At 37.1% G+C, this 17286-nt stretch overlaps 1 protein-coding gene across 1 annotated transcript in view; it reads right to left on the bottom strand.

The window, feature by feature from the left end:
• METTL25 (methyltransferase like 25) overlaps positions 1 to 17286 on the bottom strand; it is a 115668-nt gene that overhangs the window by 39913 nt on the left and 58469 nt on the right. Inside the window, exon 7 of the mRNA XM_068971754.1 lies at positions 1970 to 2064. Coding sequence (XP_068827855.1) covers positions 1970 to 2064 — 95 coding nt within the window. The remainder of the gene's footprint in view (positions 1 to 1969; positions 2065 to 17286) is intronic.

Raw genomic sequence — 17286 nt, 5'->3', positions numbered from 1 at the left:
ACCTTACCTGTCTCCTGAGAAACCTGCATGCAGGTTAAGGGGTAACAGGTAGAATCCTGTATGGAAAAACTGACTGGTTCAATATAGAGAAAGGAGTACGATAGGGCTATCCACTATCACCGTATCTATTTAACCAATATGCTGAGCACATCAGGAGCAATGCCCAACTGGATGAGTTACAAGCCAGAAGTCAAGATAGGCAGGAGAAACATCAACAACCTCAGATATGTGGATAATAACCACTTTAATGGCAGAAAGTGAAGAGGAACTAACAAGCCTCTTGATGAGGGTGAAGGAGGAGAGTGAAAGAGCTGGCTTAAGACTAACTATTAAAAAAAAACTAAGATCATGGCATCTGGCCCCATTACTACATGGCAAATAGAAAGGGAAAGTGGAAATAATGACAGATTTCCTCTTCTTGGGCTCCAAAATCACTGCAGACGGAGACTGCAGTCATGAAATCAGAAGACAATTGCTTCTCGGCAGGAAAGCAATGACAAACCGAGACAGTGTGTTGAAAAGCAGAGACATCACTCTGCTGGCAAAGGTCCATATAGTCAAGGCTATGATCTTCCCAGTGGTCAGGTACAGTTGTGAGAGCTGGACTGTAAAGAAGGCAGAATGCCAAAGAATTGAAGCCTTCAAACTCTGATGCTGGAAAAGACTCTTAAGCGTCCCTTGGACAGCAAGGAGATCAAACCAGTCAATCTTAAGGGAGATTAACCCTGAATATACCCTGAAAGGACTGATGCTGAAGCTCCAGTATTTTGTTCATCTGATGTGAAGAGACAACTCATGGGAATAGTCCCTGATGCTGGGGAAGATTGAGGGCAGAAGGAGAAGAGGGCGTCAAAGGATGAGATGGCTAGACAGCATCATCAAAGCAATGAACATGAACCTGGGCAAACTCCAGGAGATGGTGAAGGATATGAAGGCTGGGCGTGCTGCAGTCCATGGTGTCACAAAGAGCTGGACACGACTGCATGATTGAAAAACAACAAGTCAGATTCCCTAGAAAAGACTATTTCAATTTCTTCTTGCTTAGAGGGTATAAGCTGCCAACATTCTGGGAATCAAGTCATTCCAAAAATGAGCTGCCATTCTAACAAGACCCTAAATGAGTATTATTTACAAATACAAGGAAAGAACAAGACAAATTCCCAGAAAAATATTTTAAGAGGACTTATCAAAGGAAATCATTACTTTAGCAAAAATAGATTTCTAAGTTAACTCTCAGATACATGACCTAGAACACTGCAGCACTATTTCTTTTACACTGCTGTGTTACTGGCAATATAAAACTATCAAAATAATGACCACATAATAGCTAATTTTCCTTGGGGTTGTACATTAGAAACATTATTGTAGAAACTATATTTGACATTTATGATGGCAAAATCCATTAACACCATTTAACTGGCATTTGGTCCTTTTTAGACCAACATAACACCACAAACAGAGAAAACTGTGGGCCAAAGTGTTCTAGATCTAAGGATAAGAGCCAACTGAGACATTTTAAATAAAGATTTCAGTTAACTAGATAGGTACTTCCTATCCCAGACAGTTTAATAGTTATTTTTTCCATTTTATGAAAACTTAGGAGACCAAATGATCTGCTACACACACACACACACACACACACACACACCCCACAGAGCTGTGGATAAAGCACTAAAGTAATTCTGAGTTTAAGAATTGGTTGTTGGTACACTTTATATGATAATTAAAGTAATTACATGTAAAAAATTAAGTACCATAATGCAGAATTAAAGTATAACTATAAATTGGGACCATACTGCATGCAGAGTGAATAATGCTCTAAGGGCAAGCCGTTTTTTTCCCCTCATAATTTGCAGTGCATAAAAGCATTAATAAAGATGCTCTGCAAAATTTGGCATTTAACAGAGCCAAAGAAATAAATTCAGCAACATCCGGATGAAGCTCTTAGTTGAGAAAGAACAAATCCTACCAAACAGGCTGACATTCTGGCATTACGGCCACAGCACCATCTCTCTTCCTTCAAATAGTGGCACATTGGAAATCCCCGCCTTTCTTGGGTATATTCTGCAGATGGAAGAAAAATATGAATTATTTAAATAAAATTCTTCCTTTTTTAGTTAAAGTAAATAATCTATTGAGAGCGCAAATCAGTCATTCGAAAGTCAAACAGTAGTTAAACATGGAAGCGGTAATGTTTAACAGCTCATTCGAGTATGTTAATTGAAAACATATTAATGTTATGAAAATGGCATTTTCTCAACAACAGCTGTTTTGCGTTCAAGCTCCAGGTCTGATACCAGCCAATTTACCAAAATTATTTCTCAAAGATTTTGCAAAAGCAATTTAAAATGGAAATACTTTTCATGTTCAGTGTAACTATAGAAGATAAGTAATGAGATACTGGGCATTTTCTGCTGACCCAACTTTCTAATAAAATGATTTATTAAATGTGACATTTGGCAATTTATTCTAGAACAATATTAATTTATTCCCAACAATGTTGAAGCATCAATATTTTTTCCCCAGCCACAGTGTTCACTTTCCAGAACAGCTGTATGCACTCTTCTTTTTTCCATTATATTAATAGGATGTCACATTTTCAACTGTGATTCAGTTTGGCTCAAATGGATTTATGGTTTAAGTAACAACAACAAAAAAGTCAACATTCACTACTTAATCACACATATCTGCTGTTGACTCACTTATAGAGTTATATATGTAACTTCCTGATGTTAAAACCCCTAATGAACAACTAATAATTACACAGCATTTCTGACAAGGAAAAAAATCTATTTTAAATTAAAGCCTGGAAAATAAGAACTCAAGCTTATCAAAACAGTGGTAATGAAAAGAAAATTGAGATACATATAAATTTTTTATTAGGTTAAAAAGTAAAATAAAACTAGAAAATAAGAAAATGGTTTAAAACAAACTATTATTGAGGCTGTTGCTGTTGTTTAGTCACTAAGTGTGTCTGACTCTTTTGCAACCCTTGTAGCCCACCAGGCTCCTCTGTCCATGGGATTTCCCAGGCAAGAATACTGGAGTGGGTTGTCATTTCCTCCTCAGGGGACCTTCCCAAACCAGGGACTGAACCCATGTCTCCTGCATTGGCAGATGGATTCTTTACCACTGAGCTACCAGTGAAGCAATACTGTTAATGTTCAGTTCATTTCAGTCGCTCAGTCGTGTCCTACTCTTTGCGACCCCATGAATTGCAGCATGTCAGGCCTCCCTGTCCATCACCAACTCCTGGAGTTCACTCAGACTCACGTCCATCAAGTCAGTGATGCCATCCAGCCATCTCATCCTCTGTCGTCCCCTTCTCCTCCTGCCCCCAATCCCTCCCAGCATCAGAGTCTTTTCCAGTGAGTCAACTCTTCACATGAAGTGGCCAAAGTACTGGAGTTTCAGCTTTAGCATCGTTCCTTCCAAAGAACACCCAGGGCTGATCTCCTTCAGAATGGACTGCTTGGATCTCCTTGCAGTCCAAGGGACTCTCAAGATCTCCAACACCACAGTAGATTCCACCAAATAAACGTTTGTGTTATGAAATATCAGATGGTTTTCGATTAAAATAGAGAAAATTTAAGTTTCATATAGACATGAGCCTGTGATAGTGATTTCCTTCTTTCTTTTAATTAGGATTTTATAATTGACCTTATTTGATAATCATATGGAAGATGGAAGACATATTCCTTGCCCCAGGAATATAAATAATAACAATGCTAGTATTTATACAACACAATATTGTCAAACACTGTTATAAGTACTTTAAATGTATTAATTACCTTTAAATGCTAGGAGCTTTCGTATTAACAAGTCCCCACAGCAATTCTATGAAATAGGTATACTATAGTTCTCATGTTTCAGATAGAGAAACTAAGCACAGGGACTTTAAGAGAACTGCCTAAATTGCAAATCTAGCACACGACAAACCTGGAATTTAAACCAGCAGTCTGACTCCAGAGGCCATGCTCTTAACCACCAGGCTATATAAACAACTTCAGTTACAATTGCCCAGGACTCATGGAGCTCTTGAAGCCTATCCAAGTCCAAGGGACCCCAGTCTACTTCCTTCGTCAATTACCAAGATGGCTTGAAAGAGAGGTTTGAGTTTTACTGAAGGCTTTACGATTTAACCAAAACATGATTATTGCTAAATGAAAGGGTTACTGTAAGTAGTTTAATTCTTTTTCTGACAGCTGAAGAAAGAAATAGCTAAACTTTAAAGAGTAAGGGGGTAAAGAAATGGGGTTTTGGTCTTTTATTTAGAGTGTTTAGGAAAGTCCTAACTAATAAAACCGTTCCCTTCCCCTATCTGCTCTCTCCTTCTTCCTCATAAAGTAACAGAGAATTCAATCTTTAGCTGACTATTCAGCTGTTCAGATTAAAGACTATAATTCCCAGATTCCCATGCAGCCACTAGAATAGCTAGAGATTAAGTTTTGGCTAACAGGATGTGGGCAGAAGAGATGTGTGCAAATGCTCAAAAAGGAGAAAGCTCTCCCGTCCTCACTTTATGGTCACGTTGGCAAGCAGACGATGGAGCAACAAGACAGAAGGATTCTGGGTTCTTCGAAGGCTTTTTTGTATAGAGCTCCTTTGTGTGTGTCTGTGTGTCAGACACTCAGTCATGTCTGACTCTGCAACCCCATGGACTATAGCCTGCCAGACTCCTCTGTCCATGGAGTTCTCCAGGCAAGAATAGTGGAACGGGGAGCCATTCTCTTCTCTAGGGGATCTTTCCAACCCAGGGATCGAACCCAAGTCTTTTGCATCACAGACAGATTCTTTACCATCTGAGGGCATCTGTGTGGATGCCCACACAGCTCCTTTAACTAGCTTTAATCGTCTGCCTTGGGACGGAAACAGAAACATCCATCTGTTTTGTTGAAGTGACTGCTACTTTGGGTTTGAAACTATCTAGCATCTAAATCTTTAATTCAGTGTTTCCCAACTTTTTTCTGTAGCTCAGCACTCAGAGAATATGGTGGATTTTGTAGGTCACAGTGGAATAAACAGATGATGATAACTGTGTTGAGCCAAAACCCATGGGATGAAGGAAGCAATATCACAGGAACTCCCATGTAGCATCCATGACACACTAGTTGAATCCCTCTGTTCTAATTAATACAGGAGTCTTCTTTGACAATGTGTTTTTGAGCAGAGACTTACATGAGGAGTCTTTTCATGACTTACAAGTCATGAAAATATTTGTTGGGAAGACTTAATGAAAAGCAAACAAACAGAGCTCCAACAAGACATAGTTAATTTCCAAAAATATAATACTAGAATATTATACAATTTAAAAATTATTGACTATTTTTCAGTTTCTAATAGTCCAACCAAATACCTACAGAACAAACTTGTAGGAATGGAAAAGAGGAGATGAAAGTCAGCTTGCTACAAAACAGGAAAAGAATTCCACTTAAGAAACAAGCAATGGATTTGTAATGAAAAGTACAATTAGTGTACCATCTAATAAAAGTACAATTAGTGTACCAAACTGCTCTGCAATTTGCCTTATGCTGCCAGGAAAAAGGCATGTCTACTTGCCTGAAAATAGGTAGAAATTTCCTCCACCAATAATAAGCTAAAATTACTACTTAACATCAGAATGAAATGAGAAGAGTATTTCTGGAAAATATATTACAATGGAAGGGGTATATTATTTCCAGGAAAAAAAAAATCTAATATAAGAAATCCATGCCCAAGTTAGTCTCAAATCCTTAACCCACAGAAATTATAATAAGGTATAACAAAATTTATTCTGTTTCTAAGTCATTCAGTTTTGTGGTGATCTCTCAAACAACATTAGATGATGAATACAGTGTTGAAGTAGCAACAAAGCAGCCAATTACCTCATACAAGGGAACTGAGACAGAAAAACACACTGCTTGATGAGTACGGCAAGTGTGCTTCCTCAGCGAAGAGCTCCATTTTGATTAGACAGTAAAGTGATCTTCAGAGAATAGTTGCACATAAAGGCAATTTTGGTAATGCATGACTGAATTCAAGAACATTTTGGAATTGAGAAGAGGTAGAAGACAAGGCAGAACAAAGGACATATATACATTTGTTGAGAATCCTGGAAATCAGGAATGAACGGTGAAGCCGGGTTTCTGGTGAGGACTGACACGAATGGGGATCAAAGGCGTGATGGGGTTAGGCCTTAGCATCCCTAGAGATAGTGGTAAGGCTGTGAGTGTTGTGGTGGGGGGCAGGGAAGGGGATTTTTCAGGGAAATACAGAGCTCTGGGCTTGCCAGCTGATGCATGGTGATAAAGGGGAGTTGCAGATAGGGTTACATAGGACTGGAATTCCTCCAGATTTCAGATGATACAGTGTGGAAGCCAGCAGGGGAGCAGTCACACACTGAGCACACTGGGCTGTCACTGGAGAAATGGAGGCTGAAAGATGGCAAGCATGTTCCCTCACTTGGGCTGGTGAATGTGATGAGCGGGGAAGAGGGTTACTGTCTTCTTTAGAGCTCATCAAACTTTTCTTTGCCCCCAAAATGAAGGCCTACAGATGGGTAACTTTACCATGTGCTTAAGTAAGTTCCCCCTCCAACCCTATCTAACAGTGTGAAGGACAGCAGACGGGCAGTCTCATTCACGCACATGGCTCCCCAAACCTCCAACCAAAACACCTCTTGGGCAGTTTGCAGGAATTGGCAGCCTTGGTTCAGGGTTATGTGGCACCACAGGAGAGACTCACTCCTTTGGACATCCAGTGGTTGTGTAATCAATCACCTTGAGGCTTTTTGAATTTGTATCATAGTTTGTTCTGTGATTGAGGTTAGAGCAGCCTCACAGCTTTGTTCATTCCCGAACAGGGCAGAAGGAGAAGAGTGTCAGAGAATGAGATGGCTGGATGGCATCACCGATGCAATGAACTTGAACTTGGGTAAACTTGCAGGACAGAGGCCTGGTGTGCTGCAGTTCACGGGGTGGCAAAGGGTTGGACATGACTGTGCCACAGAACAAACAAACAAACCAGTGGAATCAAGTTGCTTTCCTTGAGGATCACTTTCACGCTATCTTTAATTTTGGAGGAGATGAAGTATCTTGTTTTTTTCCTTATATTCCATTTCTTAGTCTTTTCTAGCTTTAGAAACGCATTAATCTTGTCAATCTAGATATTCTACTATTCCTCCTTTTTGTGTTAATAATATCATCATCCATTTAGTGACACGAGTTTGAATTATAGAACCATTTTTTTTTATTGTTCTCTCTTTTAATCCCCAAGTTCTTATATACTCATCCTCTTAATTATATCTCCTTTTCATTTTCAATCTTCATTAGCTCTTAACTGGGTAAATGCAATACCTACTAGCAAATTCTCTTTCCCTTTCTTTTTGCCTTTCCTCTACATTAAGAGTAACAGTATCTTTCTGAAATCTATACATCGATACATGCCACTCAAATGCCCCTTGTTTCCATCACCACCAGAATCTGAGACCAAATCCAATGGGTATTTTTCTTACTGCAGATTTTAAGGAGCCCTTGATGTTCCCTCCTTAAAACATTCTCTTCACTTGGCTTCTGTGATCTCATTCTCTCTTATCCGTGGCCTAATACTCTTCATAGCCCCTTGATAGCTTATTGTTTTCTGTCTATTAAATGTGCTTAAGGGTTAATCCTCCTACTCCCATGCCCCTTTTATGCTTTCTTTGACTAAAGGCTCATAAACTCATATGCCTTCAGCTGGTAAACAAATGAATGAAACGGCTAGGTAGAATACAACAGTTACTAACATTTTTGTATGGTATGATAAAAAGTATCACATTTGTCTGGTCTTAACTGTTTTTTAAAGTAAACTTTGGTCTCTCAAAATTGTCTAAAATTAGTCTGAATCTATCTATACTCTTTCCCTCGGCAATCTTATCCATATCTCAGTACATGCTGATCATTCCTGCCATTACTTTCCCAGGGCTGCCGTAACAAATCACAACACACTGGGTGGCTGAAACAAAAGAAGTGTGTTCTCTCACAGTTCTGGAGACTAGAGGTCTGAAATCAAGGTATCAGTTGGGGCACGCTCACTGTGAATGCTCTTGGAAAGAATCTCTCCTTGCCTCCTCCTTGCTTCTGGTGGTTGCTGACAACCCTTGCCTCACTCCTTTCTGAGCAATTGCATCTACTCCTTTAAATTTAATTCCCAAGTTATCTCCAGTCTGAACTTCTTTCTGGATGTTGAGATAAGAAAATTTAGTTATCTGCTAAATATTTCTAAAACTAAAAAATATGCAAAAATAAACTCACTTCCTAGGCCTACAAATCTGTTCTTCCCCAATAATAATATGCCATTATGTAATCACGCTATCATGAACTCAACAGACATGAGTTTGAGTAAACTCTGGGAGATAGTGAAAGACAAGGAAGCCTGCCTTGTGAAAGACAAGGGGCGCAGAGTCGGACACGACTGAGAGACTGAACAACAACTGTCAAGACATAACCTAAAACCTTGCCATCATCTTTAGCCTTCACTGTCACCCCTCACCACCACCGACCCTATTTCCCTACCACTGGTTACCATGTCAGTTGGTTTTATCTCTGAAAAGTCCTAGTGACTTGCTGTCGCTTCCTATTTTTCAGAAATGTAAATGAATGATGCAATTATTTTGCAATAAACACTCAAAAATATTTTTATGGGACTAAGTATACTTTGCCTTCCACTGAATAACATTCTGAGGCTTCAGTATATCGTTCATGGCTCTCATAATCTGGCTCAGATTTGTTTTTACATTTTTCTAAATGAAAACCAAATGTCACCTTTTTAGAAAGCTTTCCTTCATCCCTGAGTTATGAAAAATTATTCTCTCTTCTAGTCTTAATATCATTTGGTTTATACATCCATCACTCATTACTTTTTTTATTCATTTTTTCAATAATTCATATTTGTAGTTGATTAAGATCTATAGATCATGAATACATCACTCTCAGACATGCATGAAAGTTCTATGTAATTGTTTCTGAATTCCCCACTGTATCATGAGCTCCCAAAGAGGAAAGACAGACTCTCACTTATCTTATACGCTCTGGTGCCTATTACAGAACTTTGTTGAACTGAATCAACAGAATTACATAGATGAATCCAGATTATCTGCATGCCCTCATTGAAAATACATGCTCTTAAGATTTCTTTAGATTTAAGTGAAATCTGATATATAATTTTATCCAGAAAAAAATAAACAGGCATTATGCTGTTAGAGACATAAATTTTTGTCCCCTAAGTTAATAATCTCAACTTACATTATACTTTCATATGTAGAGGGTTTTAGACTATTTTATTTAAAACCACAATGATTATTATTGAGATAGGGGAAAAAAGATAGGAAAAAATATATAAAGTGATTTTTTTAAGATTTTGCTTTGCTCTTCACATACCTTGCCCTCTTCTCCCTGCTTAGTTGTTCTCCTGTTTATAACCTGACATTATGTATCCACTTTTTCATTTTTCTATTGCCTGATGCCTTCCTTCAAAAAACTAATTAATTTTTGGCAGTGCTGGGTCTTCGTTGTCTTTGGGTGGGGTTCCTCCAGTTGCAGGGAGCAGGGGCTCCTCTTCCTTGGGGTGCACAGACTTATTGCAGCGGCTTCTCTTGTTGCAAAGCGGAGGCTCTAGGGCGCATGGGCTTCAGCAGTTGTGACACGCAGGCTCAGCAGTCACGGTTTGTGTGCCCTAGGACACGTGGGCTTCAGTGGTTGTGGTGCACAGCTTTTCCTGCCCCATGACATGTGGCATCTTCCTGGACCAGGGAATGAACCCATGTCTCCCACACTGGCAGGCAGATTCTTATCCACTGCTCTACCAGGAAAGACCCTGATGCCTTCTTATCAGAATATAAGCGTAGTGAGGGCAGGGGCTTTGTTTTGTTTAATCTTACATCACTGGTCCCTAAAACAGTGACTAGCATGTGTCAGGCCACCCAATAAATGTTTCTTATATCAAAGGAAAAAACCCAACAAAATCTTTATGAATAAACTAACTAAAATGGGGCAAGATTAACAAAAATATCTGAAACAACCACCAAATAAATGAAAAGATAATTTGTTACAACAGGAAAAAACATATCAAAGACATAATTTATCCCCACAATAATCTATAAATTCACTGTATGTCAATAAAAATCCCAACAGCTTTTTAAAGATGGGTTTTAACAGTCTGATTCTAAAACTCATTTGACACACAAATCATCAAAATCAGCTTTTACTTTGAACCTGGTTAACAATGTATATTATGATCTAAATATTAGAAAGGAAATGAGATAATTTAAAAGTGATTCTTTTTAAACACCAAACATTTTACAACTTTTCTATGAATATGCACTATAAATCACATAAACTTTAATCCCAAATAAAAGACTCAAGCAAACTTTTCTACCTAAGCCTTATTAAATCGTTGATGTGATCAGCATTTCAATTTTCCTCTTGCCAAGATCTCTAGATAAGTAAAATACTCCATCATCAAATTTTAAAATAGTTCCACTGTTAATATTAAAGAAGCATTTTAATATTAATTATTTTCTTCTCTGAAAGATGGTGTATCCTTTTCCCAGCCACACAAGAAATATTGGAAAGAATTCTAGCAAAACATGAAACAAAGCCTTATTGTTTGACTTTCGTATCTGGTACTGTTCACCCAAATGTGCACTGAATATCCTGGCTTCCATTGCTGAGCCCAGACAATAAATGAGATGCAGACTGAAGCAACTTAGCAGCAGCAGCAGTAGCAGTCAGCAAGCCTTTCCTGACAGAAATCTCTTTGAGGAAACTGTATCTGGTTTTTAAAAAATATAAAACTGCATTAGTATGTCTTACACACACCAATGAAATAAAATGGTTACTCTTTTAAAAGTAAATAAATAAAACTCATTTGAAAGAGAAAAATGCATAAGATAATTTTGTATGGAAATACAAAAAACCTCGAATAGCCAAAGCAATCTTGAGAAAGAAGAATGGACCTGGAGGAATCAACCTGCCTGACTTCAGGCTTTACTACAAAGCCACAGTCATCAAGACAGTAAGGTACTGGCACAAAAACAGAAATATAGATCAATGGAACAAAATAGAAAGCCCAGAGATAAATCCACACACCTATGGACACCTTATCTTCGACAAAGGAGGCAAGAATATACAATGGATTAAAGATAATCTCTTTAACAAGTGGTGCTGGGAAAACTGGTCAACTACTTGTAAAAGAATGAAACTAGAACACTTTCTAACACCATACACAAAAATAAACTCACAATGGATTAAAGATCTAAATGTAAGACCAGAAACTATAAAACTCCTAGAGGAGAACACAGGCAAAACACTCTCCAACATAAATCACAGCAGGATTCTCTATGACCCACCTCCCAGAATACTGGAAATAAAAGCAAAAATAGACAATTTTGAAAGCTAAGAAATTTGAAGGACTTGCTCTACCAAATTTCAAAGGTTCAAATAAACTACAGAAGTTAAAACAGTATAGTTTTATCATAGGAACCAACAGACTAAAGGAAAAGATAACCTAAAAATGCACTATCTGAGAAAGGTGTCATTTCATATCAATGTGTAAAAGCATAATAATAAATAGAACTTAGAAAAAATAGAACCATTTTGCAAATCATAAACAAAAATAAACCCAGATAGATTGTGAAAGTGAAACAAAGTGAAAGTTAAGTCACTCAGTTGTGTCTAACTCTGTGACCCCTTGGACTGTAGCCCACCAGGCTCCTTTGTCCATGGAATTCTCCAGGCAAGAATACTGGAGGGTTGCCATTTCCTTCTCCAGGGTGCCTTCCCGACCCAGGGATTGAACCCAGGTCTCCCGCATTACAGGCAGACTCTTTACTGACTGAACCACCAGGGAAGATAGATTATGGAACCAGATAAATCAAAAATTATAGTTAGAGGAGAAAATTATAAAACATATGTCACCAATACAGGAGAAGTGAAATAGAATGTGGTACATCCATTCTAAGGAATACTTTGTCCTTATTAAACAAATTTAGTAAATCTATATACGTTAACAATGACAGTGAAAGTCGCTCAGTCGTGTCTGACTCTTTGCCACCCCATGGACTATAGAGACCATAGAATTCTCCAGGCCAGAATACGGGAGTGAGTAGCCTTTCCCTTTTCCAGGGGATCTTCCCAACCCAGAGATCGAACCCAGGTCACAAGCATTGCAGGTGGATTCTTAACAGCTTAGCCACAAGGGAAGGCCAAAATACACTGCCAAGTAAAAGAACAGCACTGTACTGTTCTTCCTTATTAGATCACTACATAGGTCCTCTTGTTTTCCCAAACTCCTTTTGGAAAGTACTCTGAACTTTAAAGAATGTTTCTAGGTTTAATCCCTGTATTTTTTTTTTTTTTAAGATCTCTACTCCCTAAGTGATATCACTCAAACTTACTATCTCTATGTTAATAATTCAAAGATCTATGTTAAACCCAGATTTGTCCTCAGAAACCCAGAATTATCTATCCAACTGATAATATAACCTCCACACTTGTATTTTTAAAATGAATGTCAAACTCAATTGTCCAAAACTGAACAACTTTCTTCTCAATTCTACTCTTTCAGCAGTCATATTCAGGTCACTAAATAACTCCATTTTTCCACTATTTCAGGCCAAAAAACTTTTGAGTTACACTTGGCTTTCTTCTTACGACATTCAAAATATTATCTAAGGGTAAAAGGTATATTAAAACTATACCAAATTGCTAAGATCTCTAAGTACTCATATCTTATCAGTTGATTGAATATATTAAAACTAAAAGAATAAATATAATTAAACTATATAAATCAGGCCCATACTGTTGCAAAATAAAATTCACATTTTATGGCAAGACAAGAAAAATGTAAAGATAAAAAGTTCTTCTCTGTCCTTTGGCCTCCTCTTTCCCCACACTGTGCATTGCATATGTGCCCTATGCATCAACCAAACCTTCCCTGTCAGCAGGAATACCTGCTCAATCATAAAGAACAATTCTCCTAGCATTGAAAATACAACTCCTTAAAAGATTACATTTCTTCTTGATCTTGAAAGGGGCCAAAATGATGCTTAGATCTGGACTGTGGAAACTGTCAATAATATGCCATTTAATGTATAGCCCTGTGTTCCAAAAAACTTACGTAACTGTGCCTTGACTTCTAATGAGTGGAACAGTTCTTAGAGCTTTCTAAGATGCTGTTCCCTGGTTTGGCTCAAATAAAGTTTTCCATCTCTTAGATGGACTAATTTTCATCAACACTCTTCAGTTAAAGGATAAATTCAAAACAGTACAACTAGATGAGGCATAACTAGATAATTTAAAAGTAGATAAATTCTAAAAACTGATATACTCTCTAAAAATGCTTAGAATAAATATGGGTATAAAAATTTGGTAACTTAAAATATAAAACTTATGTGTAGCTCTCAGTAAGTTTCAAATTGTAAAGGAAGTACAGAAAAAGATCCTATTAGGTTGGTACAAACATAATTGCAGGTTCGGATTGTGAATTTTAAATCATTATAACTAGGCTTAAACACATCTTTATTAGTCAAAATAGGAACCACTACAATCAATACATTTTTGCCAATGAAAAACAAATTTGTTTATTCCTGTAGCATAAAAATCTGTGCTTCAGGATTCGATGGACTTTTGCAAAGCATTTTCTGCTTCCTGCTGGTTGTGGAAGCATTTTTCCCTGTAAAAAAGTCACTGAGACGCTTGAAGAAGTGGTAGTCAGTTGGTGAGAAGACAGGTGAGTATGGCGGATGAGGCAAACCTCCATAGCCCAGTTTGTTCAACTTTTGAAGCATTGGTTGTACAACGCATGGTCAGGCATTGTTGTGGAGAATTGAGCCCATTCTGCTGACCAATGCTAGCTGCAGGCATTGCAGTTTTCAGTGCATTGCATTGATTTGCTAAGTACACTTCTCAGATGTAATTGTTTCTGTAAGATTCAGCTGTAATGGAGCAGATGGGCAGAAGACCATCCAGCAGTGACCAGGACTTTTTTTCCCCCAGTGTACTTTTAATACCAAATTAATAGGTATTAATTAATGTATTAACATATTAATGACATTCTACTCTATGTGTCCATTAAGATATTCTATACATAGGTTGAATCATATGAAACTGCTATCATTGCTGGGTTTTGTAGCTGAAAAATGGTTGAACACCAGCAATTTCATTGAGTTCAACCTAATCACTCCTTAACTTAAATATTATTGCTTTTGTTTAGTTGCTAAGTTGTGTCTGACTGTTTTGCAACCCCATGGACTATAGCCCATCAGGCTCCTCTGTCCATGGGATTTCCCAGGCAAGAATACTGGAGTAGGCTGCCATTTCCTTCTCCAACTATGACCTTTTTTGGTGCAAGTTTGGCTTGGGGAAGTGCTTTGGAGCTTCTTCTCAGTCCAGCCACTGGAGCTGGTTGTTGTCAGTTGTTGTATAAAATTCACTTTTCGTCACACCTTGCAATCCAATTGAGAAATGGTTCACTGTCGTGTAGAATTAAGAGACAACGGCACTTCAAAACTATGACTGCTTTGATTTTCGGTCAGTTCGTGAGGCACCCACTTACCAAGCTTTTTCACTTTTTCAATTTGCTCCAGATGCTGAATGATCACAGAATGGTCAACACTGAGTTCTTCAGCAACTTCTCACATACTTATAAGAGGATCAGCTTTGACTATGGCTCTCGATTGGTCACTATCAACTTCAGATGGCCAGCCACTATGCTCCTCATCTTCAAGGATCTTGGAAAACTTCTTGAACCACCACTGAACTGTATGCTCATTAGCAGTTTCTGGGCCCAAATGTGTTGATGTTATGAGTTGTCTCTGCTGCTTTATGATCTATTTGAACTTGTATTAAAAAATCACTTGAATTTGCTTTTTGTCTAATATAATTTCTATAGTCTAAAATAAATATAAAATAAACAGCAAGTAATGTAATTAGCAAAATAAATCAGGAAATGGATATTAAAATGATGAATAACATAGCCACATTTATTTAAAAATGTATTGCAATATCAAAAGGCAAAGTTCAACAACGCAAAACCGCAACTCGTTTTGCACCAACCTAATAGAATTCAAGACATTTGAGGAAAGTCACAGCAGAACAGATATTCACATTAATTAATTATCAAATCTATAATATGAATTGAGGCCCTACTGTGTCTTCTACTGCTTTCACCAAAAGAATCTTCAATTTAAGTCACTGAGATATATATCCCATGTATGGTCTTTTGCTTCACAGAATCCTCTAAAGAGAGTGGCTGATTAGTCAATGGTAAAAGGGTAATTTATCATTTCTCATTTGTTTCTCTCTAGACTATACCAGGTTAGCCATATTTACATCATCTTTTTTTCTGTTTCTCCACTTGTAGCTCTATTATATAATCAGTATATTAATATTTCACCTATCCTTTGGTTAAAAATGTTGCTGGAAACATAATCTCACAGGAATATGTAAATTAAAGTCCTAGTTTAAAATATATTGCTTTAACAGAGTCACCTCTACATTCAAACACTGTTTCTGAATGAATCAGCCTATATACTACTGCACTGGTAGTTTTTTAATTGGCCACGCCACGTGGCATGTGGGATCTTAGTTCCCTGGGCAGGGATTGAACCTGCCTCCTCTCTACTGGAAGTGCAGAGTCTTAATCACTGGACTGCCAGGGAAGTCCTGCTTTGCTATTTTTATGCATGACTATAAGAACAGCAATGTCTGAGTACGGATAGAAAACACCGCACTGGTCTGGCAAACACTGTGAAAGCAGCATCTCAATGGTGCATCTTACTGTGCATAATAGATTTCCTCTGTTGCTCTTCATGTACTCTATATTCAAGACTCCAGTCTTGATGAAATAGCTTATATTGAGACACATATGGAATATCTGAAACACTAAGACAATGAGACAATCTTTACATGAATATCATGAATCACATTGTAAACTTCATTCCTAAGAAAATTTTGCTCATTGTGCCAGACTGATGATGAAAGAAATTTAAACAACGTGCTTATAATTTATTCATCACATGAAAAAAAGAAATGTGCAAATACAATATTTATAGCAAAATATTTTCAACATTATTTGCTATATAGAATACAAACCCAAATTTGTATATAGAACTGGTAGAATGTAAACTAGTTTTTTTTTTTAAGGCTGTTTTATATTAGTTTGATTGTAAACTTTTTGATAAGAATTTCTGTTAGCTTCGATTTCATATTACCTTATGGTTTGAAGCATATATTTCTCTTCAGTACTTCTTTTAAGTGCATATATACTAATTTTCAATTTTAGATTTAATGAAAGTCTTCTTTTACTTATTATGAGCACAGTGAAAACTTGTTTTTTTGCTAAATAAATACAATCTGCATGAGCTTCTAAAACCACTTTCTGTTTTAATTTGCACAATGAAGTGCAAATTAAAGAAAGGGGAATATATATTAAAACTCCATGTCAAACTACTTGTAGGCAGCAAGAAGATTCACTATGGCAAAAGTAATCAGAGCCAATACTCTAGAAAATGTACAACTGACTGGAGATCAGATACAGCTGTCTGTGTGAGGTAACTATGCACAGACTGCCAAGTACATCTAGAAATCTCTGTATTCACTCCATGTTAATTGGCAAGAATTTCCCTTAGACTTAGGCACAGCTGAACAGTGAGAAATAATGTGATGTTGTAACTAAAGGTTATAAAAACCTGAATCTACAGAGTTGACAGTGGAGTCTACTTATCCACTTTTAAGATTACAAGATCAATATCTTCTTCAAGCCAAGGTATCTCCTGATGGTTACTGATTCTAGACAAATTTAATAAACTGTTAATATTGATAGTTAAGAAAATGAAAGCTTAAAAAGCATTTAACTGGGAATTTATTGTTAGATAATTTTTACTTCTTAACATAAAGCTTTCGGAAAATTTAAGGCCATTATTACAACGACATAGATTTAGGAGTATGATTTGCAAAAACTCTCGATTATCCTTCAAATGCAGAATCATAGCAGGAAAGTAGAGTATTTGTTTATGCAAACCCTATATAATTAAGAAGAAAAGAAACCAGGGCTAAATCTAAATATTGTGATAAATACAGGTGAGGTTCAGTTTAAATAAAAGACAAATTTTGGAAAGCTATATTCAAGTCATAAGATCATCAGAGTCATAAGTGAGACTTTCATGATCATCCAATTTTTCTTTCTACTAATTTACAAATGAGCCACAAAGGTAAACTTATTTATACAAGGCCACAGCACTGCAGAGAATAGTAAAACTCTAGTCAATCA

The sequence above is a fragment of the Capricornis sumatraensis genome, chromosome 4 (assembly GCF_032405125.1).
Source record: "Capricornis sumatraensis isolate serow.1 chromosome 4, serow.2, whole genome shotgun sequence".
Lineage (NCBI taxonomy): Eukaryota > Metazoa > Chordata > Mammalia > Artiodactyla > Bovidae > Capricornis > Capricornis sumatraensis.
Note: the sequence above shows the minus strand (reverse complement) of the source record. Positions and strands in the feature narration are given on the sequence as shown.